Here is a 23,266-nt window from a genome sequence, read left to right as displayed (position 1 = left end):
AAGGTGCCATATCTCCTTCAAAAATCAGTCGGATTGAAATGCTTGAGGTATGCAGAAATTGCCTTAGTACTGAACCTTTCTAAAACGTTTCGTTGAAATGCCACCAATAAGACTTTTATGACAGACAGACTGACTGACGAAAGGACGGACGAACGGATGAGCGGATGGAAAGACGGGCAGACTAACAAACAGATCGTTACACTTTTAAACCTCGACGGACTCTGATACACAGAAAAATCAGTTATTATTACCATAAAAATATTTTAACAAAAACGAACAAGATTAATTCCATGAAACTTTTTATGCTAAAGCAGATATATGGAAATGCATATTAGAAATGTTATTCTATAGATGCAACTCACATTTAAATACAGCAAACAGCTAGAGTCTATATTGTTTTTTTTATCTATTTTAGTCACGTGCTTCGAAAAGAAATAATGTTCTAACACGATCCGATTCATTTTCCTATTAAACAAAGAAGGCTGAAAACAGTGAATTATTTAAGAAATAATATATCTCATCCAGTGATTTGTCGTTGAATAAATCATTGTTTGGAGTTCAGATGCGAAGGAATTATATCACGAGGGCGCAGCCCGAGTGATATAATAATACGCATCTGAACGACAAACAATGATTTATTCAAGAGCAAATCACTAAATGAGATATATTATTTCGATTCTAACACGTTACAAAGGATTTTTAAGTAACTAACATCCTTGATGACATGCATTAAATATTTGCCCGTTTTCAGTCGGTTTCTTTTCCAGCGCGCCGCTATGCCGTTTGATGCCATGACGTAATAATTGTGACGTCAGAACAGTGATTTGTTGAATAATAATTCACTGTTTTCTGCCTTCTTTGTTTAATAAGAAAATGAATCGGGTAGTGTTAGAATATACAACAAATCATTGTTCTGGGGCATAATTTGCTAAAAATACATGTCAGAGTTATGGTTCTTGACACAGTGAGGTTGGTAATTGATCTAGAAAAAGAAAAAAATAAGTTTCAAATCTGTATGCCTTTTAGAAATAGTTGTATGTACTTGCATGCAAAACTTTAACCAGAATTTTCTAAGTCCAAAAGGGGGAATAATTTGGCCAAAATGAAAGTCAGAGTTATGGGACTTGCTGCTATCAACTAGTTTTATAACCCCGAAGACACATGTGAAGTTTCAAATCAATATCTGCATTAGTTTTGGAGATAGTAACTTGCAGGTAAAACTTTAACCAAAATTTTCTAAGTCTAAAAGGGGGAATAATTTGCTCAAAATACATGTCAGAGTTATGGGACTTGTCCCAGAGAGGTTGGTTATTGACCTAGAAAAAGAAAAAATAAGTTTCAAAGCTATATGCCTTTAATTGATGGCTGTATGTACTTGCATGCAAAAACTTAACTAAGGTGTGACGCCGACGCCGACGCCAGGGTGAGTAGAATAGCTAGACTATTCTTCGAATAGTCGAGCTAATGAGCGCAGACGCTCAGCCATAACTCTGTGCTTCCGGGAAATCTACCCTTACCAATTATCTTTTGTCAAACGTTTTACCCCCAACCCCTCCCCAACCCCCTTGAGATGGCTTTGTATCTGTCGTCGTTGTCCATATTTTACTGTTAACACTTAAGAGATCAGAACTGTGCCCCATTCTCAAAGAAACCTGGTCAGAATGTTTGATGGACGTGTTCTATACTAAGTCATCTAGACTCAAAAAAAACATAATCACCAGGCTATATTATAGAGAAAAAAAACTTTGTTTCACTCTAAGACTTATTTTGTACCTACTTTTGATAAAATTTTATTACATATGTATATGTATGTATAATGCAGATTTAAAACTGGGCCGTCTTAGGTGATTAATTAGTTCAAATCACAGAAAACTCTGTTACCACTCCATTTAACTCTAACATTTTCTACATGATGTTCATGAAAATTCCAGAATATTTGTCTCTAAAACATCTAGGTCAAGATTGTAACTGAACCATTTTGGGGTTTAAACAAGATAATTCGTTTAATTGTTTACACTCCAAAGGCCACTTTTACCTGGTTGTCATGAAACCTGACCAGAATATTTGATTTTTATGAAATCTAGTAAATGTTTGAAAATGGATCGCATGGGGTCTAAGTCTAGATCACTAGGTCAAATCATAGAAAAAACTTAACACCCTAGGGACCATATTTTTAACTGATCTTTATGAAACTTTGTCACAAATTTTATCTTTATGAAATACATGTATAGAAAATTCGAAACTTTATGAATACCTGAGGCTATGAAGTAGGTCATTAGATCAAATCATAGAAAAACATTGTTAACATGTCAGGCGCCATCTTTTTTACTGATCTTCATGAAACTTTGTCAGAATATAAAATTTTGTCCTCTTGAAATCTAGTGAACATTTTAAAATTGAATGCCTAAGGTCAATTTATACAAGAAAACCGTGTTAACACTCCTGGGGCAATATTTTCTACCTGATCTTCATCAAACGGGGTCAGAGAGTGTATCTGATCAAAATCTAGGAATAGAGCTAGTTTGTAACTAACTCATCTGTGATCAAAAAGAAGGTTACTAGGTTAAACTGGGAAAAAAATCACTATTAACACAAAGTCTTTAGATTAAGGACAAATGATAAAAACTGACATACTGCATATAAAAGGAAAACCGGTATGTTCATATCACTGTTTTACCTAACTTTTGCTGTTAGAATGACTGATATTAGTAATAGTTTTTTACTTATACTTTTTTGAAGACGCGTTTATATCTGTATACAGTATTTCAAATAACTCCCATCAAGGTTCTGCGAAACAATTCATTAATGGTCCGCTCTTGTGATGTCTTAAAATTAATGTAAAAGCTCTTGATTGTAAAATCCCTCCATTGCCTTGCAGACTGCTAATCTTACTGCAGTCTTCATTAAGCCATCAGGATACACGCCCGTACGTGACACTTGTTATCTCTGGACTGGAGTATCTTGAAAAGGGAAGCTGACTTGATACCAGACTGTTTAGCTTCCGATATTTTTAAAAAGACGCCCAGAAATAAAGCTGATTTGGAGGAGAATTGTGTGATATAACATGTAATCACGAAAGGAAAACCAGGACAAAAAGACATCATCATGGCATTCTTCTAATTTCATGAGAACTTGGAGTTCTGTAATTATTGCGTTGTGGTCGGAACATAATTTTAATCAATCAGTAAACTTCGGTCATTTTGGCCTTGGACAAATTTTGATTTTTTTTGTCACATCGACACAATTTAGGTCATATTGTGACCTCCAATAGTAATAGTGAGGGAAAGACACTGAATGACCCTTCAGGCATGTGTGGGCACTTAGGTAGAACCATCGTTCTTCCAGAAGCTAGCTGGATGCCATCCTCACATGATGACCGAACAGTGCTAGAACCCACTGGGATGAGGGGCAAGCGGTCCGCTGACACAGACTTCTTTTGGATAATTGTCAGTTGTTGTTTTTTTTTAAGTTGGAGTACAAGACAATGTGATACTTATCTGCCTACAGAACTGAATGTCCATATGATGATTTCATATGGTGACGTAATCAAGTTCCAGCTTAGCAGGGCAAATGAGATTGTCACTATAAGTAAAAGTGAACTCTTTGATTCAGCCGGTTAACAGGTAATGTAACGTACGCCATTAATCTGCAAATCCTTACGCTGGTTAGCAGATGATTGTTTTTGTGTTTCAATATCACACTTATCCCAGCTTAAGGACGGTTTCTGAAAGGCTGGCTTGTCAATAAATTATGGTCAGCGTTAAGTATATGGTCTCTATTTATTTACAGGATCTTTATAAACCCTAAACTTTTGAAAGTTACTGCAAAAATTACAATAAATATGCCATTCAATTATCTGTCCGATATTTTTATATACAAAAGGGCCATTGTAGACCCAAGTCGCTCACATGACCTTAAACTATTTGACTTTGAATATATATACGACACACTAAATCATGAATTGTAATATTAAACTGTATCTTGTATAAACAAGAGGACCATGATGGTCCTGAATCGCTCACCTATCCCCACATGACCCAGTGTTGAACTGAGTATGACGTCGTTATTTCTATTATTTGACATAGTCACCTAGTTTTTGAGCACATGTGACTTAGATATCATCAAGATAAAAATTCTGACCAATTTTCATGAAGATCCATTGAAAAATATGGCCTCTAGAGAGGTCACAAACTTTTTCTATTATTTGACCTAATGACCTAGTTTTTGAAGGCACGTGACCCACTTTAAACTTGACCTAGATATCATCAAGGTGAACATTCTCACCAATTTTCATGAAGATCTCGTGAAAAATATGGCCTCTAGAGAGGTCACAAGGTTTTTCTATTTTTAGACCTACTGACCTAGTTTTTGACCGTACATGACCCAGTTATGAACCTGACCTAGATATCATCAAGCTGAATATTCTCACCAGTTTTCATGAAGATCCATTGAGAAATATGGCCTCTAGAGAGGTCACAAGGTTTTTCTATTTTTAGACCTACTGACCTAGTTTTTGACCCCACGTGACCCAGTTTCGAACCTGACCTAGATATCATCAAGGTGAACATTCTGACCAATATTCATGAAGATCTCATGAAAAATATGGCCTCTAGAGAGGTCACAAGGTTTTTTCTATTTTTATTTCTATTGACCTAGTTTTTAACCCCACGTGACCCAGTTTCGAACTTGATCTAGGTATTATCAAGGTGAACATTCTGACCAATTTTCCTGAAGATCCATTGAAAAATATGGCCTCTAGAGAGGTCACAAGGTTTTTCTATTTTTAGACCTAATGACCTAGGTTTTGACCGCATGTGACCCAGTTTCGAACTTGACCTAGATATCATCAAGGTGAACATTCTGACCAATTTTCATGAAGATCCATTGAGAAATATGGCCTCTAGAGAGGTCACAAGGTTTTTTCTATTTTTAGACCTACTGACCTAGTTTTTGATCCAACATGACCCAGTATCGAACTTGACCTAGACATCATCAAGGTGAACATTCTGACCAATATTCATGAAGATCTCATGAAAAATATAGCCTCTAGATAGGTCACAAGGTTTTTCTATTTTTAGATCTACTGACCTAGTTTTTACCCCCACGTGACCCAGTTTCGAACTTGACCTAGATATCATCAAGGTGAACATTCTGATTAATTTTCATGAAGATCCATTGAGAAATATGGCCTCTAGAGAGGTCAAATAGTTTTTCTATTTTTAGACCTAATGACCTAGTTTTTGACCCCACGTGACCCAGTTTCGAACTTGACCTAGATATCATCAAGGTGAACATTCTGACTAATATTCATGAAGATCTCATGAAAAATATGGCCTCTAGAGAGGTCACAAGGTTTTTCTATTTTTAGACCTACTGACCTAGTTTTTGACCCCACGTGACCCAGTTTCGAACTTGACCTAGATATCATCAAGGTGAACATTCTGACCAATTTTCATGAAGATCTTTTGAAATATATGGCCTCTAGAGAGGTCACAAGGTTTTTCTATTTTTAGACCTACTGACCTAGTTTTTGATGGCACGTGACCCAGTTTCGAACTTGACCTAGATATCATCAAGGTGAACATTCTGACCAACTTTCATAAAGATCCCATGAAAAATGTGACCTCTAGAGTGGTCACAAGCAAAAGTTTCCGGACGCACGCACGCACGCACGGACGGACGGACGGACGACGGACGCCGCGCGATTACAAAAGCTCACCTTGTCACTTTGTGACAGGTGAGCTTAAAAAACCATAAAACAGGTCAAATCGAGCGAGGACCTTATAACAACAGGCCTAGTTTAATGAAGATTGCCTAAGCAGCTCACGGGGGAAAATGTATTCAAACACGTTTATATTTTTAACTCCAGTGCACCATTAACTGGGACAAGTGCCCCCATTTAACAAAATTTAACAGAGGACTACAGAATGCTACAGTTTGCTCAAGATCTGACGTTGTTTAAAGTAATTTCTATTTTTAACCCTAGTGGCCTCAAAAAGGGGCTAAACTCCCACATTTGAACAAAAAGAAGAGAGGAATTTATAATAACTCTATGGGCCAAGTTTGATGAAGATGAGAAGTTGTTCAAATGAATTTCTATTTTGAGCAATAGTGGCCCCTTAAAGGGACCAACAGCCCAAATTTGAACAAATTATGGAGAGGACCTTATAAAGATGCTACACACAAGTTTGATGATCCATCAAGCTGTTCATAAGAAAAAGTTGTTTAACTTTTTTTCTAGTTTTAGCAAACTTGGAAGAGGACCTTATAATGATGCTATAGACCAATGTTTTTTTTTATGAAGACTCATCATGCTGTACATCAGAAGAAGTTGTTTCTCTATTGTTAGCTCTAGCTGTCCCTAGAACGGGTAAAGCATAACCATTCAAACAAATGTGACAGAGGACCTTGCCTGGCTACTACAAACTAAGTTTAGAGTAGTTCTAACCTGTCATTTCAGATGAGAAAATGTTTAGGTAAATTGTGGGCAACTGACTAAAAATGCCAGACAATCAACCTACACCAATAGCTTTCTCTGAACCTTTGATTCTGGTTAGCTAAAAAAGGCACACAGAGAATTTACAAACCACCTGTATTGTTTGATCCACCAAATCTTTAAAAAGGATTTTCATAAAGTGCATCTTTTCTCAAGATCTAGATATAATCTAATATAATTCTTACAGGCATCCAGGGGGAGGTGGTAGAAGCATTTAAATGTCAATTTAACAGCCCAAAAATATTTTTGCCTGTGTAAAATTCTGGCCCTTGATGTTTTTCATGTTGATATGTTGCTCTCATGCTATCTAAAATATTCTATTTTTTTAACAAATTCATCTATTATACAAGGAAAGTAAAAACTGAGAAAAAAATTGCAATTTACGAAATAAAATCCCTTAATCAAACCAGCTTTTTAATGTCAAATTCAAAACTTACCATATATCAAACTAATCAGGCTTTTAAAAAAAATCCTATTTCCACCATAGAAGTTAAGGATGTTGTATAATGCTTTGTTACTTAAAAGGTGAATCAAGTGGTAGGTCTGCTGCATTTAATCGGATTAAGACCAAAATCAAAATAAATAACTAAATACAAACTGACATACTTTATTTAAATTGGACGGAATGTCAATATATCTAAACATACAATAATTAACAGAGTGAACAGAGAGAATAAGGATAATTCTTATATTTTTATTTCAACAACTATGTTTGTCCTGAACTCTCAGAGAAACAAGAGCAACGCCTTGTGGGTGCAGACGCTCATCTGATTTTATGTCTCTGTATAATAGAAATATTGGAAGCTGACCTAAACACAAAACTTAACCAAGAAATCTGATTTTCTAAGTCCAAAAGGGGCCATAATTCTTGCAAAAAGCAGGATGGAGTTTTGTTTCTTGCTGGACATGGTCAGCTTATGATGGAGAACAAGTGCTGCAAGTTTCAAAGCAATAGCTTTGAAAGTTTAGGAGAAAAGTTTACCTAAACATAAAACTTAACCAAGAAATCTAATATTTTCTAAGTCCAAAAGGGCCCATAATTCTTGCAAAAAGCAGGATGGAATAATGTTTCTTGCTGTACAGGGTCAGCTATTGATGGTGAACAAGTGTTGCAAGTTTCAAAGCAATACCTTTGATAGTTTAGGAGAAAAGCTGACCTAAACATAAAACTTAACCAGGCAACGCGGACACAGGCGCCGATCAAGTGATGACAATAACTCATCATTTTTTTTTCGAAAAATTAGATGAGCTAAAAATGCATATATGCATGAATTCCTGCAACTCTCAATGAAAACTTGAGTATGGAATGTTGTGTGAATTCAAAATGATACATCAAATCACTAACCCAAATTCATAAGTCACATGCCCATACAAAGCTTACTGTCGACATCTAAATTTTAATACTTAGCAACATGTCTACTTCATGACTGATGAAACATACACTTCGTACCCTTAGCCTGCTAAATTTCTAAAATGGACTGGTCCATCATTCAATTTGGGCAATACCATTTATTATTCGAAGGGGTGTTCACTGAAAATTTACTGACTGAATAGCGAACAGAGCAGACAATGATCAGCCTGCAAGGATATGTGCCTGCACTGGTCGCAAAGGCAGAATCACTTGCCACCAGCAGGCTAAAGGTTAAATAAAGCTTTAATTCTGATGAAATCTCCAACATTTATATTTCTGCAAAATAAAAAAAAAAAACTTCCAATTTAAGATATTCTAAAATGTATTATTTTAAGAACACTCTCTATTCGTTCGGTATTAAGATATACATTTGTATTTGAACATATCTGAAGTAGTATAAGTGTCAATCTGCGCTATCCATGGAGAGCATTTCCTGCAATGTTTAGTTTATGAATAGCAACAAAGTGGTCATAACCAGAATCTATGATAAATCTGAGATAGGTGGCTTGAGTCCTTACTTCTATATCTTCATGCTGCAACTGTCCATCTGTTTGTGGTAGGTCTGAAATAAACAAAAGAAAATATTGAAACATGAGCTCTCCATAAAACAGATCAGCACAGTTAAGTATTAAACAACTTCTAAGCTGAACATGGCCCATCACTTGGCAAGACTTACATAACTAAGGGATTTTATTACATTTTATTTAAAATTAAAAATTTATTATGGCAATGATAACTACTAACAAAACTCAAACCAAGTTGAAATGTCCTTTTTCGATAGTTATATGAGAAAATTCTGGCAGTCAAAAGCCTGAAATCTGGACCAGTAAACTGAAAAATCTTAAACAGTCTTATGAAAAGCATTTTCATATTCCCACAGGAAATAACAAAATATATTAAAGAAAGGGTCTGAAATCTATTTTGTGTAAAAAATGTTCACATATATAAAGGAAGGTAACTTTATCAAAATGTCACCAACAGTTATGTTACCTAGTTCATACTATTGAAATTATCATGGCTAAGACAAGTGTAAAGTATCACTAACATGTGATATCTATTTACTGAAAAACTATCCCACTGACAAACAAAAACAGAAATGTATTTTTCAAAAAAGGCTAAGTAAGAGGCATAACTCATCAAAATGGGAATCTTTAAGTCAAGTCATTCATCTAATATTATCCCATGGGAAGTTTCATATAGTTATGATGTGCAGTTACTGAGATACTAATTACTAATTCTCAAAAATTCATTAACACAATATTCTCGAAAAACACATGAAAACTATATCTAAGTGCAGAAAGGGGCATAATTCCATAAGAATAAATGCAATAGTCATGAGACCTATGTCACTCAGTTGGTACATATATTACCATGACGAAGAAGTGTGTGAAGTTCTTTTAGTTGATAACTGTGTTGGTACTTTAAACCCAACAAAAACAAAAAATTGTACATCCGTCTTAAACTAAGTCCAAAATGGGGGCAAGACTTACAGAAGCTATTTCACTCACTTGGTACTATCTCAGGGAAGGCATACATGAAGATTCATTCCTTTGTGACTTGTAATAACTGAGATATGGTCTTTCTGAGAATTGTCAACAAGGTGTCTATACACAACACTGACATTGGTAGTGTAGCAATAGCAATTGTGATATTTGTCACATTTGGTTAAAAATTCTGATAATCTAAAATAAGTGACAAACAAGAGCTGTCCGTTAGACAGCCAATTCACGACTATTCAAATTGTTGTCCCAGAAGCAGGAATATTACCCTAAATGTTAAAATATCTATAGTTTCAATCCAGTATCTACATTAGTTTTGAAGACAGTAATTTACATGCAAAATTAGAATCAGGATTTTCTAAGTCCAAACTGGAATAAAATTTGGCCAAAATACATGTCAGAGTTATGGGACTTGATGCTATCACCTAGTTTTATAACCCCGAAGACACATGTGAATCATCAATTCAACATCTGCATTAGTTTTGAAGATAGTAACTTGCATGCAAAACTTTAACCTGGATTTTCTAAGTCCAAAAGGGGGCATAATTTGCCCAAAATACATGTCAGAGTTTACTTACGGGACTTGATCCTGAGAAGTTTGTTATTGACCTAGAAAAAGAATAGTAAGTTTCAATACTATATCCTTCAAAATAATAGCTATATGTACTTACAAGCAAAACTTTAACCAGGATTTTCTTAGTCAAAAAGGGGGCATAATTTGGCCAAAATACAAGTCAGAGTTACGGGACTTAATCCTGTGAGGTTTGTTATTGACCAAAAAAAAAGAAAAATAAGTTTCAAAGTCATATGCTTTATAATTACAGCTATATGTACTTGCATGCAAAACTTTAACCAGGATTTTCTAAGTCCAAAAGGGGACATAATTTGGCCAAAATACAAGTCAGAGTTATGAGTTGTTGGTAAATGACCTAGAAAAAGAAAGAAATAAGCTCAAAGCTATATGCCTTTAAATGATAGCTAAACATACTTCCATGCAAAACTTTAACCAAGGTGTGATGCCAACGCCGATGCCATGGTGGGTAGAATAGCTAGTCTATTCTTTGAATAGTCAAGCTAAAAAAAGAAAGAATTCTTTTACCTGACTTTTGTTAACATGTTGTTTTTTTCATTTGCAACAGCAGGATTTAAATTTCAATTTAAGAACAGGTACATGAAGTTCCCAATAACTGTAACTTTACCTTTCTCGACTAGTGGTTCAAATGATGTAGGATCCTGCGTGTCGCATTTCTCTACCTGGATATGTCTTACTATAATAAAAGAACATTATTTCCATTTAACTAAACCCAAAGGAATTAATAAAAGTCACTCAAAACTATAAATTCAAGCCATGTATGATGTATGAAAAAGGAAAATCATTTCACAAATATATTTGAGCCACACCATGAGAAAACCAACATAGTGCGTAGTGCATAGTTGGTCAGTATCCATGCTGCTCGCTGATGGTTTCTCCAATTGCAATAGGCTTTGAAAGTGAACAGCATGGATCCAGACCAGACTGCGCGGATGCGCAGGCTGGTCTGGTTCCATGCTGGTCGCAAATGCACTATGTTGGTTTTCTCATCGCATGGCTCATTTCGATTTAGTTTTCTTTTGTTTTCAAGACTAATTAATTACTAGTTAAATTGTTTGCCTATTATATTTCATTTGTGTAAATTTATACAGCAGTAACACGACAGTCTTTGGAACAGCAAGCTCCTGTCAATGCAGTTATGTTGAAGGAAATATTAAATAAGTTTCCCACATACAACCATTACAATGAAATATGAAAATAAAGTACGGAACTGACAATGTTTATCCATGCTAGATTATGTTTCAAGACTATTTGAGGTACATATTTTTTATTTTAAGGGAAGTGATGAGAGTAAAGCATGTACATTTTTGTACATTAATACAATGAAAAACTTTTAAGTCTGAAAGAAATTGTATAAAAGTATTTGATTATGGCCTCAATTTGTGAATTCTTTATTTATGGATTAAAGGAACATGAATCTTATACTGTGAAATCAGTAATTTTCGCAGGTGCAATGATTAACAAAATCTAATCCAAAATAAAAACCAAAATTCCTGGTTAATTTATCTTAAAAATTTGAAATCCATGAATTCAAATCCCCACAAAATAGTCATTTTGGCCATAACAACAAAATTGCATGCACACGAAATCAAATGGTTTCACAGTATTTTATATCTCTGAACAAAGCTAGTTATTAATTGCTGTCACTCTGCTCTGTGACTTTGTGACATACTGACTTACTGTTATAACTGGACAGATTGACTCTCTGAATATCCATCATATGTCCAAATCCCATGATAAATTCTTGTGGATATAACCCAGTTGATGTCCAAAATGTCTCCTCAGATCTGTAAATCATAATACAGACAAATGTAGCCATTTAAACTGTAAAAGCAGCTCTCTCCTCAATGTAATTAGAATTAAACATTCAATATTTCAGCAATTGGAGATAACTCTGTTATATATTTTCACATAACTTCTATCCAAGTTATTACCCTTAGTTGCCAAATATAATTATGTCAAGTTCAAAAATCCAAAGAAAAATGCTATAAATTTGTAAAATTGGGCTTTCAAGAAGAAATTATAATTAGAAAATATTCCGAATATCCCAAGAGACAAATGCATCATCCAAAGAAAAAAAAATTGTGCTAAACTTTTAAAGATTTCTACAATCTTGTGAAATTTACACGTAAATTTAACTCATATTAAAAACTCAATCCTGTTGGAAAGCATACTGTTATATCTTTTGTTTTAAGTTATAAAACAGTGACCAAATCTATGACAAAACTCGAAATAATATATAGACTGAATATCAAAAGCAAATATAAGTGAACAACAGAGAAGCAACGTGGCCTTTGAAGCCCATTTCTTCATAAATAAAGCTCAGATTCTCAATTATAATTCAACAAATATCCTAAATAATTATTTTATTATGTCTGCTTTAAATATGGTTAATACCAAAAGGGATTTGTCGAAGTAAGGTCGTCTAATGGCTGTCAGTGGGCAGACAGCAGTGAAAGATAAAAGTCGATTCCCATATCAGTATCATAGTAATTAACATTGGATCATATCATCATCCCTATTCTATAGCAACAAACTGTGTTGCATGCTAAATGTATAATTGTACTTGTTAGAAATGATTGCAGTAGTGGAATGTTATGAGTAAAGAAACATTCAGCAAGAGCTGTCTCCTCACAGCATGCTTGACCATCCAAAGGGTTGTCAGTAAAATGTATTGTCTGTCAAAGAATAGCTTTACAGTCCGATTTCATGTAAGAGATTTGGGACATTCATAAGAAACTGTGGTCTTGTTCAACTGCCAATGTACATGTATGCAAGAAATAACATGGGAAAAATGTCTAAATTTTGGTTAGAACCATTTAAAAGATATGAACTTTAGAGAAACAGTGTTTGTTTAACATCAAAGTTCAAATTCCAGAACAATAGATTTTACAGTTTTCATTATCTATTCTGTTGTCACTCAGTGAAACCTTAAACAAATGAAAAACTGATAAGTTAAACATGTACTTTAGATTTTGATATATGTTTCGTTTTCCTAAATCTTATAAATTTGGCATTGGCAAAGAGCATACTGAAGTCATAGGAAACAGCCATTTATGCTGACCATTTTTAATGGAAACAACTAAATTACGCATTAATTTCCAATGAAAGGGGCTATAAAATTATCCCATATGTTCAGGCGTTGCAGTCACACTGGCCGCACTAAATTTCATAATAGCTTAAATCACTGACCAGATAAATGGGTTGTTCTTGCTACGAAAACTTAACTGACACTGTTTTTATTTTCTGATAATCACAACCATTAAGTTATGGCTAAATCCCATTTGTTTACCTTTAACCAGTGTCAAACTGCAAAATCCTCACTTAACAAGCCTGTGGGGGGTTGTCTAGGAGTATGGACCTACTTTTTCAGGGTTTCCACTGGCCCTAATTTTTTTTGGCCACAAAATATCGAAGTCAGTGACGCATTGGTGGGTGGGTATGGGGGGGTGGGGTGGAGGTGCAGGGGGTGTATTCTCCAATACACTGGGCCTGTTGCAACAATTTGTCATTTTATAGTTTATTTCATCATTATACTTTTTTTAACTTTTATTGGGGTACAAAAGAACTTACACACACACACATTAAGCTGTCATTGGTTTAAATCGGATGTTTAAACTAAAGTGAAAGATCGAGAGGCACATGGCAGTGTTTGAATATACTATAATGTAATGGATGCCGAATCGCTAATCCCTTGTATTGTGTATTATGAATAGAAACAGCCGCAGGTAATATTGATTTTTAGGCTAGAATAAGATGGAGACAAAGAAGTACACATTATAAAAAATACATTTACGGCAAAAAAGTTTTTCGCCACTTTTTTATTTTTTTCGCCACTGGCAAATTCGACAAATTGTTCCAGATATAGTTGTTTCTTTACATCTTTAATTTTGTTACAAATGAAATATAACATAAGATGTAAACAACATTCACGTAAAAATTGAATCTAAATGACTCACAGATACCAGCATTCGCCAGAATTGTTTACATCTTCTTTCAAAATGTAAATAACTTAGAAACACCAAATAAACATACTGTTCCGTGGCGAAAAATTTCCGTTGATAAAAATTAAACAAGCGTATTAAACCATTTAATGAATTATACTTCGAGTTCAGCAGAAAATAAGATTAAGAACATAAATAAACAAGAGCTGTCCGTAAGACAGTGCGCTCGACTTTTCTCAGTGCTTGACTCTGAATTTGAGCTTTGCCAGCAAAAAAAAAAAAATCCAAGTTAAAAAAAGGGGCATAACTCTGTTAAAATTCAAATTATAGTTATGAGAATTGTGTCTCCTTGTGTAGACTTTGATAGTAAATAACTATTTTGAGTTTCAAGTCAAAAGCCATAATAGTAACAGAGATATTTGACTTTATCAAAAATTTTAACAAAAAGATCTATGTTAAAAGGGGCATAATTCTGTCAAAATTTAAATCAGAGTTATGGGGATTGTGTCTCCTGGTGTAGACTTTGATGGCAAATAAGTATTTTAAGTTTCAAGTCAAAAGCTTTGATAGTAACAGAGATATTTGACTTTATCAAAAACTTTAACTAAAAATTCTAAGTTAAAAAGGGGCATAATTCTGTCAAAATTCAAACCAGAGTTATAGGAATTGTGTCTCCTGGTGTAGATTTTGACAGTAAATAACTATTTTGAGTTTCAAGTCAAAAGCTTTAATAGTAACAGAGATATTTGACTATCAAAAATTTTAACAAAATTTCTAAGTTAAACAGGGGCATAATTCTGTCAAAATTCAATTCAGTGTTATGGGGATTGTTTCTCCTGGTGTAGACTTTGACAGTAAATAAGTATTTTAAGTTTCAAGTCAATAGGCTATTAGCTTTGATAGTAACAGAGATATCTGACTTTATCAAAAACTTTAACCAAAAATTCTAAGTTAAAAAGGGGCATAATTCTGTCAAAATTCAATCAGAGTTATGGGGATTGTTTCTCCTGGTGTAGACTTTGATAGTAAATAAGTATTTTAAGTTTCAAGTCAATAGCTTTGATAGTAACAGAGATATTTGACTTTATCAAAAACTTTAACCAACGGCGACGCCAACGCCGAAGCCGACGCTGGGGCGAGTGCAATAGCTCTACATTTTCTTCGAAAAGTCGAGCTAATAAAAACAAGTTATGTATGATATGAGAAGGCACATGTTCTTTTTTAACAACTAATTATTGACACAGAACAGTTTGTATTATTAAGATCAATTAACCAACATGATCAAGCAGAAAGATTTGTGAAAACTTCCTTCGTATCTCGTAATGATCACTGAAAGTGCAGAAAACAACAAATACCATGATTTTTTAATAAAACATTATACCATAATTTTCTTAGATCTAAAATTATGCCCTTCTAAGTTCATCAATATTACAAAAAAAAAGAGTTTGTTATTTATCATAAGCTTAGATCCTTTTTTCAAATCCATCTGTGCCAGTTCGATTCCTCATGATTATTTGGTGTTCCTAGGTTACTTACATTTTGAAAGAAAATGTAAACAATCGAGCGAATGCTGTTATCTGTGAAATATTTAATTTCAAGTTTTGGGAATTTTGGCACATGATTAAACCTTACTGGATACTTTATTTGCAGAAAAAAAAAGTTAGTGGCTAGGGGTCCCGAGTAAAAAAAGCAAGAAAAACAATAAAAGCTTCCGATTAAGACTTACAAATTACTATGTACAGTGATTTTTTCACTTTTTCTGGCAACAGCCCATGCCTTTTAAAGTGGGAATTTTTAGCACGATAAACTTCAAAAATGGGAAAAATTAACAAAACTTAATAAAGAAATCATTTTGAAAAGTTTTATTTTAAGGTAAATTTATTTCATTGAAATATGCACTGAGGTTGAACAGACAGGACAGGCAAGTTATTTTCTGATGTCACAGGATCTGATGGCTCAGATAGCTTAGGGTCACCATGAGCTTCTGTTGATTTCTGAGGGTCATTTTGTGGGGACACAGATTTCTTGGACAGATCACTTTGCTTTTCTGACATTTAATTTGAATTTGATTTCTCTTAAACTTTACCATAAGATGTTCGAATGTCCGGAGTACCGATGACGTGTTTAAGTTTTATTTTCTTATTATATTATAATGTTTGGAATTATGCAACATTTTTCGATAAATTAGGTAACTTTCTAACAATTTTTTCCCCCACTCATTTTGACGCATGAAAAAGTGTTTAGGGACAGTGATGAAAGTCATACTAAATGCCGTGCTATGCCGTGACCCGTTTTATGTAAACAACGCACTTCGAATTTGCAACAAAATTCTGCGAATAAACCATAATTAGAGTCGGAATTTTTATGATTATTTGCATGGTTTTAGTTCAACTTTCACAAGAAATCAATCTAACTGGGAAAAAACATCTCGTTTTTGGGAATTTTGAAGCATTTTTTGGGAATTTTGACCATTTTTGTCAACTGGGAAGATGCCGAATTTCGCAGTCAAATTGGTGCAAAAAAATCACTGTTACTATTAATTATTTGTTTAATTTGTGATCGTATTTTTCCCGGGATCAAAGAATTATAAATACTTTTACCATTTTAAAACAATATATATATATATGAGAAAAATATGAGAACAAACTTTTGAAATTATCTCCCGTTAAATAAAGATAAAATATAGTCTGCTCTTTGTAAAATAATTCTCAATATTCAGACTGATTACCGGACCTCTAGCTTGCCCTGTGTGGGTTTTCTAGAGATCCAGTAACCGGACCTCTATACTATAGGTAGTCTAAATAATGAGACCTCGGGCAGACCGATTTTACATTTTGATATTTTACGTTGTCTACCTAGAGGTCTCAACCAGAAACAATCAAAACTGTGGTGGAAACTGTGGTCAATTGAAATTACGATTTATCAGTAGTCACGATTTTTCTTTAGCCCTAACTGCTTACCTGTTGTTTTAAATCATAAATAGTAAATAAAAAACATAAGAACAGGACATATTTATCAAGAATTTCTGTTGTAAAAAATTTAAACCTCTAACGTTTCAATCGTCTTCATGTAATGGCGGTCGGAGGCGTGACCAATGAAAACGCTTCGTGTAGTAATGTGTTTACCGGTGATCGGCCATTTTCCAATATGTAGTACACTCGTGTTAAACCTTGGCATTTTTTTAACTGCCATAGTTTGAATTTTTCTCAAGAAATCTCGGTAATATATACATCATTGAAAAGGAAAAATTACAGGCTTTCTATGTATGTATTTGTTTTTTTTATCCGTTGCATTATTATAACATAATTCCCACCCAACGGATTCCATTGGGTGTTACTTACGCAAAGAAGAGGACAGTGCTACCACATTCTTTACCTTTTCTGGTTTGTACTCGGAGGCGGATATCGACAAGTCAAAATAATATAACGATATTCAACTCTCAATTACAATTATTTGGACTATACTATAGGGAGTCTAGAGGTCAGGTTACCGGACATCTAGCCACAACAAAAAAAAATAACTAAAAAAATTACAATAGCTCATGGACAACCCCTAACAGACTTGTCATTAACTCTAGATTCCACACCACAACTGGCCCAAGTCACAAAGGTCTGTGCCCTAGACACTTCCCTGCATAAAACGGGCAGAGCACGAGGAAACACGTTCATAACTTAGCTTACCCATCTATCATGTTTTCAGGAGGGTACTTCCGATCATTTGATGTTGCTAGAACAATACTAGCACCACCGCCTCTGTGTCCAACGTCAAACATTTTAATATTTTGAGATTGTTTTCCTTGTGAACGAAATATGCAATCTTAATTAAACAAATGCTTACTGTAGTAATAATAGAGAAAGCGTCTACGGAGGAGGTCGGTGTGACCATACATGTTACTATTTATATTATTAGCAAAAAAATAGATCAATGACCACTATTGATAAAAACAGCGCTTTGTCTATAGTTATTTACTTACGCTTCATATAGCTGTTTCAAGCCATTGCTGATCAATCGTAGACCAAATGAAATTTGAACTTTGAGATCTGTTTACAATTTCAGGTCGATGTATAGATAAAATCCAAATATTATAACATTGCATTTTCGGTCATCTCCAATTTGAAATCTTTCCAGACTGAGTAGGCCATGTAAGGCTTTAGCGCACCCTGTGTTTAATAAAAAACAACGAAAAAAGAACAAAGTGTAGAGTTGGAAAAGTGTTTAAGTGCACAAATGTTAAATAGTACCCTTTACACGTTAATATGACTCTGCTGCAAAGTCACCCTTGTTTTTATATATTAAAAAATTTAACTGTCTTCTTCTTCTTTAAGTTAATACACTCCTTCATAACCTTGAAAATTATGTGTAGGCGCTAAATAAAATTTATGATGTTTTTACAGATCAAATCTGTACATGTGCCAAAACAATAAAACTCATTCAAACTTTTTACATTGGTGCACGCTGTTTAGAGACTGCGCTCGGAGTGCAGATATTAGAACAGGCACAGTGACAATAACTTTGAAGGAGTCAGCTGTGGTTGCTGTTTGTGCGACAGACGCCATCACACTGACCTACTGTTCTAGGGAAAAGAATCTTTAGATGCGTAAATGTTTCTGAGGCTGTATATGTTACCACAGACCATAGTGCTATGAATGAAATGTAAACCACCATTGATCAAATGTGACAACAACATAAAGGTCTTGTTCATTGAATTTCTTATTTACGTACGTGACGAAACTTTAAATGGGATAGTCAGTTTTCAGGTTAATATTTAACACTAGCCGATTCTAGGTCATGTGAACATTTGCTTAAGCGTTATCATTGATAAGTACATTGAAAAATTCAAAAGAAGATAAATTTAATTCAAAATTAATTAAAGCCGCGTTTATGGGGTGAAATTTAGTTCATCATTAAGGGAAATTCAAGTCGCCATTCTTCTGTTTTTCTGCCTATATTATTTGTATTTTCTTATGAACAACGTAAAGAAATGAAATTCCACAAAAAATTATTGCTATGTATGGACAATATGGTAAACACAAAAATGCATATATTTTATTTTACTTTTTTTCCTATTTAAAGTTACAGAGAACACGCTTAACACGAAAAAACAAATAAAACAAATTAACAAAAATTATAATGTTTCCAATGTACGAAATATTACTGTCAATGATGGGGACTCGAATATCCAGCAGCATCCGCGTGATTCAGTTTATAATCTACTACCTTAAAGTAAAAATACCTAGAATGTAGCTATGGTGCAATTTTGTCTTGTCTATCGAAAAAAATCTTTAACAGATATATTATGTACATACTAAATGAAACTGGGCAATTTGTATAATTGTTTTATGTCCATTTTCTCTAGTTTGCAATGATTGAAACGAATAAAGTGACGAGTACTATACGCTCTACAAAAATAAAACATGGTCAATTTCTCAAATATGTTTATTTCTTTGAATGATATTATTTAAGATGAATATTGTTTAAAACAAAGATCTAAACAAAATGCTAGTTTGAACTCCTAAATAAGTGACAGACCCCACCTAATTAGCAAAAGTAAGAAGAACACAATACTTTAGATGCCACGGTTTCAGTCAAATATGCCGAGACGACTAAATAGCACCGACGGTTTTCCTGACGGCAGACGGCAGCATTACTTTTAACCTTTCACGAGTGTAGCAAGTTACCGCCGGTACGTATTCCAGGAGCATTGGGTAACTGACTGAACAATTGTTAAAAATGACGCTCCGATGTTATGGCAAAACTTACTCAAATGCCCTGCAAACGTTATTTTAAGAGTAGATTAAGGCAGTTGTTTCGGAATTAGTTTTAATGTTGCTTCGTAAACAAGTGAGCTGACACAAATTTCATTACGCTCTTCAAGAATGGAGGAAATAAAAGAATCTATCTATTGATACTAAAGTGACGTTCACACAAAAATATTTCCTAACAATTTAAGGTCAGAAATTCATAGAACAGAGTTCCTTTTACTTGGTCCGGCGAGGACGGCATTGAACAGTCGGTTGCATGTTCACGGATAAACTTTCACAAAGACCGTTGACTTGCGAATGTATAAAAGATTCGAGACATTATATATTTTAGAGTTTAGCCTCTGCAACAAACATTCGACCTGGACTGTCCGTGTATTGATCATTTGGAAAAAGACTGATAGACATTCTATGCTGAACGATTGCAACTTGATAGCAGTCACACAGATCAGGATCACCCTATAAATTGTAAGACACCAACAGACATTTGCTTGGACGTTCCGCTGTTGACTCTCTGACAAAGTTAACTACCAATCGACTTGTTGGGTAAATAATCATGCTCTGACGGAGAAGCCTCAGTTCATTTCCTTCAGACACTCAGAAATTCTTCCAGAGATAGAAGACGGACGCACATGGGTAACAAAATATTGCACGTGTCCGTATTCCTGACCATACTTATATTATTTGAGCCACACCATGAGAAAACCAACATAGTGCATTTGCGACCAGCATGGATCCAGACCAGCCTGCGCATCCGTGCATTCTGGCCAGGATCCATGCTGTTCGCTAAAGGTTTCTCTAATTACAATAGGCTTTGAAAGCGAACAGCATGGATCCAGACCAGACTGCACGGATGCGCAGGCTGGTCTGGATCCATGCTGGTCGCAAATGCACTATGTTGGTTTTCTCATGGTGCGGCTCATTTTATGATTAGTTTCCTCTTGCGTGCACATAAATACCATCTTTGTTAACAGACTATTTATGCTGCTGGCATTTTGCTTAACATTTTGTAGCTGTAAAAGCTACACTCATGCAAAAGTTTCTTTACAATGTGTGCTTATTTAACAATAAATAACACATCTAATTCTATCTTTTACATCTAAAACATAGATGAACACGGACTAAGATGTCTTTAAGGATAGACACCAATGTCACATAATACATGACCGATTTACAACAATAAAACAGAAAATGTTGATCATAATTTATTAATACAGAATTGAGCAGTAAAATTGTTGACAAAGCTAACGTTAGCAAAGTTACATGAACATAACATTTAAATAGCTTACATTAATCATGGACAAAATACAATTCGATAGTTAATTCATATCTTCGTTGAACGGTATTTATTATCAAACGTTTGAAACAAAAATGCAAATCTGTTTAGGTAATAGTATAACTAAGCATTTGCTGCATATAAATATAAATCATTATTATAATTGACAATTAATGAATATGTCATGTTTATTATTGATGAAAAGATGAAACGTTAGCTTCTAACTCATCAAACTTATTTGAGTCATGCACTTTCTTTAACAAGCTTTTATCCGTCTTATGATGTTTCATTTGTCATTGAAGGAAAATGTTTTCAATGACCATTGCTTATACTAGAAAATCCAAGATGTCACTGACTGATGAATTTGTTATCTGGATTCCAGCAAATCAGCTGGTCTGTCCTGAGTAAAGTGGGAGAACGGATATGAAGAGTACATGACTGGTTTGGATACTGGCGGGGATTGTGGCAGTCCAGAGTAAGGATGGAAGCTCGATGCCAAGCTAGGTAACATTGATTGATAAGGCACAGAGAACAGACCTCTTGGCGGCATGCCACCCCACGAATACCGCAGTGGGCTCAAGCTCTGAGAGGCAGTAAGTCCTGAAATGCTTCTAGGTGTAAATGCAGATTTAATTGAACTGTCTAAGGTGGTGGGCGTATAGGCCGGAGATGCAACAAGAGGAACTGATTCCATCGTCGGTTTAGATCGAGATTCAGTGTCCGACTGAGAGTTAAATATTTGATCAATTGCTTGAACGACGTCTCCTTGGCATCCGTGAAGTATTAATTGCAACACGTGCCTTTTCATGTGCGGGAAAATGCGGCAAAGCATGTCAACAGATTTGTTGGTTCCGTCGGAACTGTCGTCCAGGTTGTTATGTGAGTGGAATGTTTCTGGGACAGGTGATTCTGACGACGATGTAGTGCTGTGTGGAGATACGGAACCTCGGCTGTCCGGGCTGTGAGCACTGTCACGTAGAGCAATGCCCAAAGTGGTTGTGTAGCTCTCTTCTAGACGCATTCTTTTAGCTGCTGTAAAATACAAACGAACACATAAGTAAAACCATATCATCGTATAAAAACATTTTTTCACGGATGTTTGTTTATAAAAATACAACAAACATAATAATGACAAAAATAATAATAATAAAGATAAGGATAATGGTAATATGAAAAATCACAAGACAGTAAAATCAATACTGATAACATTAATAATAATAATAATAATGGTAACGATATGGAAAAGGTTTTATTTAAGCTTAACATCTATGATAAAGGTATTTTAAGTACTCATAATTCAAGAAATTAACTTACGAGGTTGTTCACTGTCGCTGGTATCACTGTAGCTTCCTGTAGAACCGACCCTATCCCGGGCCTCCGGATATATCGACCCTGTCGTCTCATGCCCTAGAGACATATTAGCGGTTTGTGTTGCATACAGATAACCCATCTCCCTGACGTCATTTTCTTCCTGTGCTTGTTGACGTCTCAGAGCAACCTGGGCAGCCATTACTCTCTGTCGCTCGGAGATCAACGTGCATTTGGCGCACACACAGTCCCTCCAACGGCAGTAACGTTTATGTCCTTTCAATGCTGAGACAACACCGTGGTTTCTGCATCGAGCACATTTTGGCGTTCTTGGATAACGATCCATGCTTCGTAAGAATAAAGGTCCTGGAATAGTAACCGCTCCAGTGTTTGCTGGTACGTTTTCACTATCAACAGTTCTTTCTGCATCCGTTGTGTTCGTCATGTCTATATTTTCCTTTGATTGTTTCAAATAATATTTGAACTCGTTTACGTTTAATAGAGCGAGTGGCTCCAGTCAATTATTGTGCGTGAATGATAAAGTAAAAACGGAATGTCTTCTTTATATGGTCCAAACAAAACCCAGCCCTCTTTTAGAAATCCAATACCCTTCTTTTCAAATCAAACATTTTGAAAGTTTTCTTATTGGTTGAAAAGAAATGACTGACAATTTTGTTATAGTTAACATTAAAATGTAAGATTTGTTGTATTTGTTCGATTTACGAAAATTATTGCCGAAATATTTTACGACAATAAAATGCATAAAAAGATATATAGGAAATATATAAATGCCTGTTTCATACAACACACTGTTTCTACGCTGGAACATTGAAACATTGTAGAAATAAAAATAGTAAAATAAAGTATCAATATATTAGAATGCGGTCAGGTAATTGTTTCAAGAGTCTCGTGGTCTTTACTTTTTCCGAAACATTGGGTTTATACTTAACAGGAATACAGATGCCAGTAAGATTATACAAA

General features: G+C 34.7%; 2 protein-coding genes across 2 annotated transcripts; both read right to left on the bottom strand.

Moving 5' to 3' along the window:
* Positions 1-7,087: 7,087 nt before the first annotated feature.
* Positions 7,088-17,799, bottom strand: LOC123525065 (intraflagellar transport protein 25 homolog). Its single transcript, XM_045303777.2, has 4 exons — positions 17,623-17,799; positions 11,679-11,785; positions 10,606-10,674; positions 7,088-8,469 (listed from the first exon to the last, which is right to left on the bottom strand). The coding sequence occupies exons 1-4, from the start codon at positions 17,712-17,714 to the stop codon at positions 8,321-8,323; spliced, it is 417 nt and encodes a 138-aa protein (XP_045159712.1). The 5' UTR covers positions 17,715-17,799; the 3' UTR covers positions 7,088-8,320.
* A 3,094-nt stretch (positions 17,800-20,893) lies between these two features.
* Positions 20,894-22,832, bottom strand: LOC123525067 (doublesex- and mab-3-related transcription factor A2-like). The gene is made up of 2 exons (XM_045303778.2): positions 22,292-22,832; positions 20,894-22,009 (listed from the first exon to the last, which is right to left on the bottom strand). The coding sequence occupies exons 1-2, from the start codon at positions 22,728-22,730 to the stop codon at positions 21,345-21,347; spliced, it is 1,104 nt and encodes a 367-aa protein (XP_045159713.2). The 5' UTR covers positions 22,731-22,832; the 3' UTR covers positions 20,894-21,344.
* Positions 22,833-23,266: the final 434 nt, after the last annotated feature.

Source organism: Mercenaria mercenaria, chromosome 3 (assembly GCF_021730395.1).
Source record: "Mercenaria mercenaria strain notata chromosome 3, MADL_Memer_1, whole genome shotgun sequence".
Taxonomy (NCBI): domain Eukaryota; kingdom Metazoa; phylum Mollusca; class Bivalvia; order Venerida; family Veneridae; genus Mercenaria; species Mercenaria mercenaria.
This window is presented reverse-complemented; position numbering and strand designations above follow the sequence as displayed.

What these genes read in the sequence shown, in the direction of transcription:
- LOC123525065 (XM_045303777.2), bottom strand. Translation starts at nt 17,714, where the DNA reads ATGTTTGACGTTGGACACAGAGGCGGTGGTGCTAGTATTGTTCTAGCA. An exon ending in CCTGAAAACATGATAGATGG is followed by an intron (nt 11,786 to 17,622) that starts GTAAGCTAAGTT and finishes TATGATTTACAG; the next exon opens with ATCTGAGGAGACATTTTGGA. An exon ending in CAATCTGTCCAGTTATAACA is followed by an intron (nt 10,675 to 11,678) that starts GTAAGTCAGTAT and finishes CTTTTATTATAG; the next exon opens with TAAGACATATCCAGGTAGAG.
- LOC123525067 (XM_045303778.2), bottom strand. Translation starts at nt 22,730, where the DNA reads ATGACGAACACAACGGATGCAGAAAGAACTGTTGATAGTGAAAACGTA. An exon ending in CAGCGACAGTGAACAACCTC is followed by an intron (nt 22,010 to 22,291) that starts GTAAGTTAATTT and finishes TGTATTTTACAG; the next exon opens with CAGCTAAAAGAATGCGTCTA.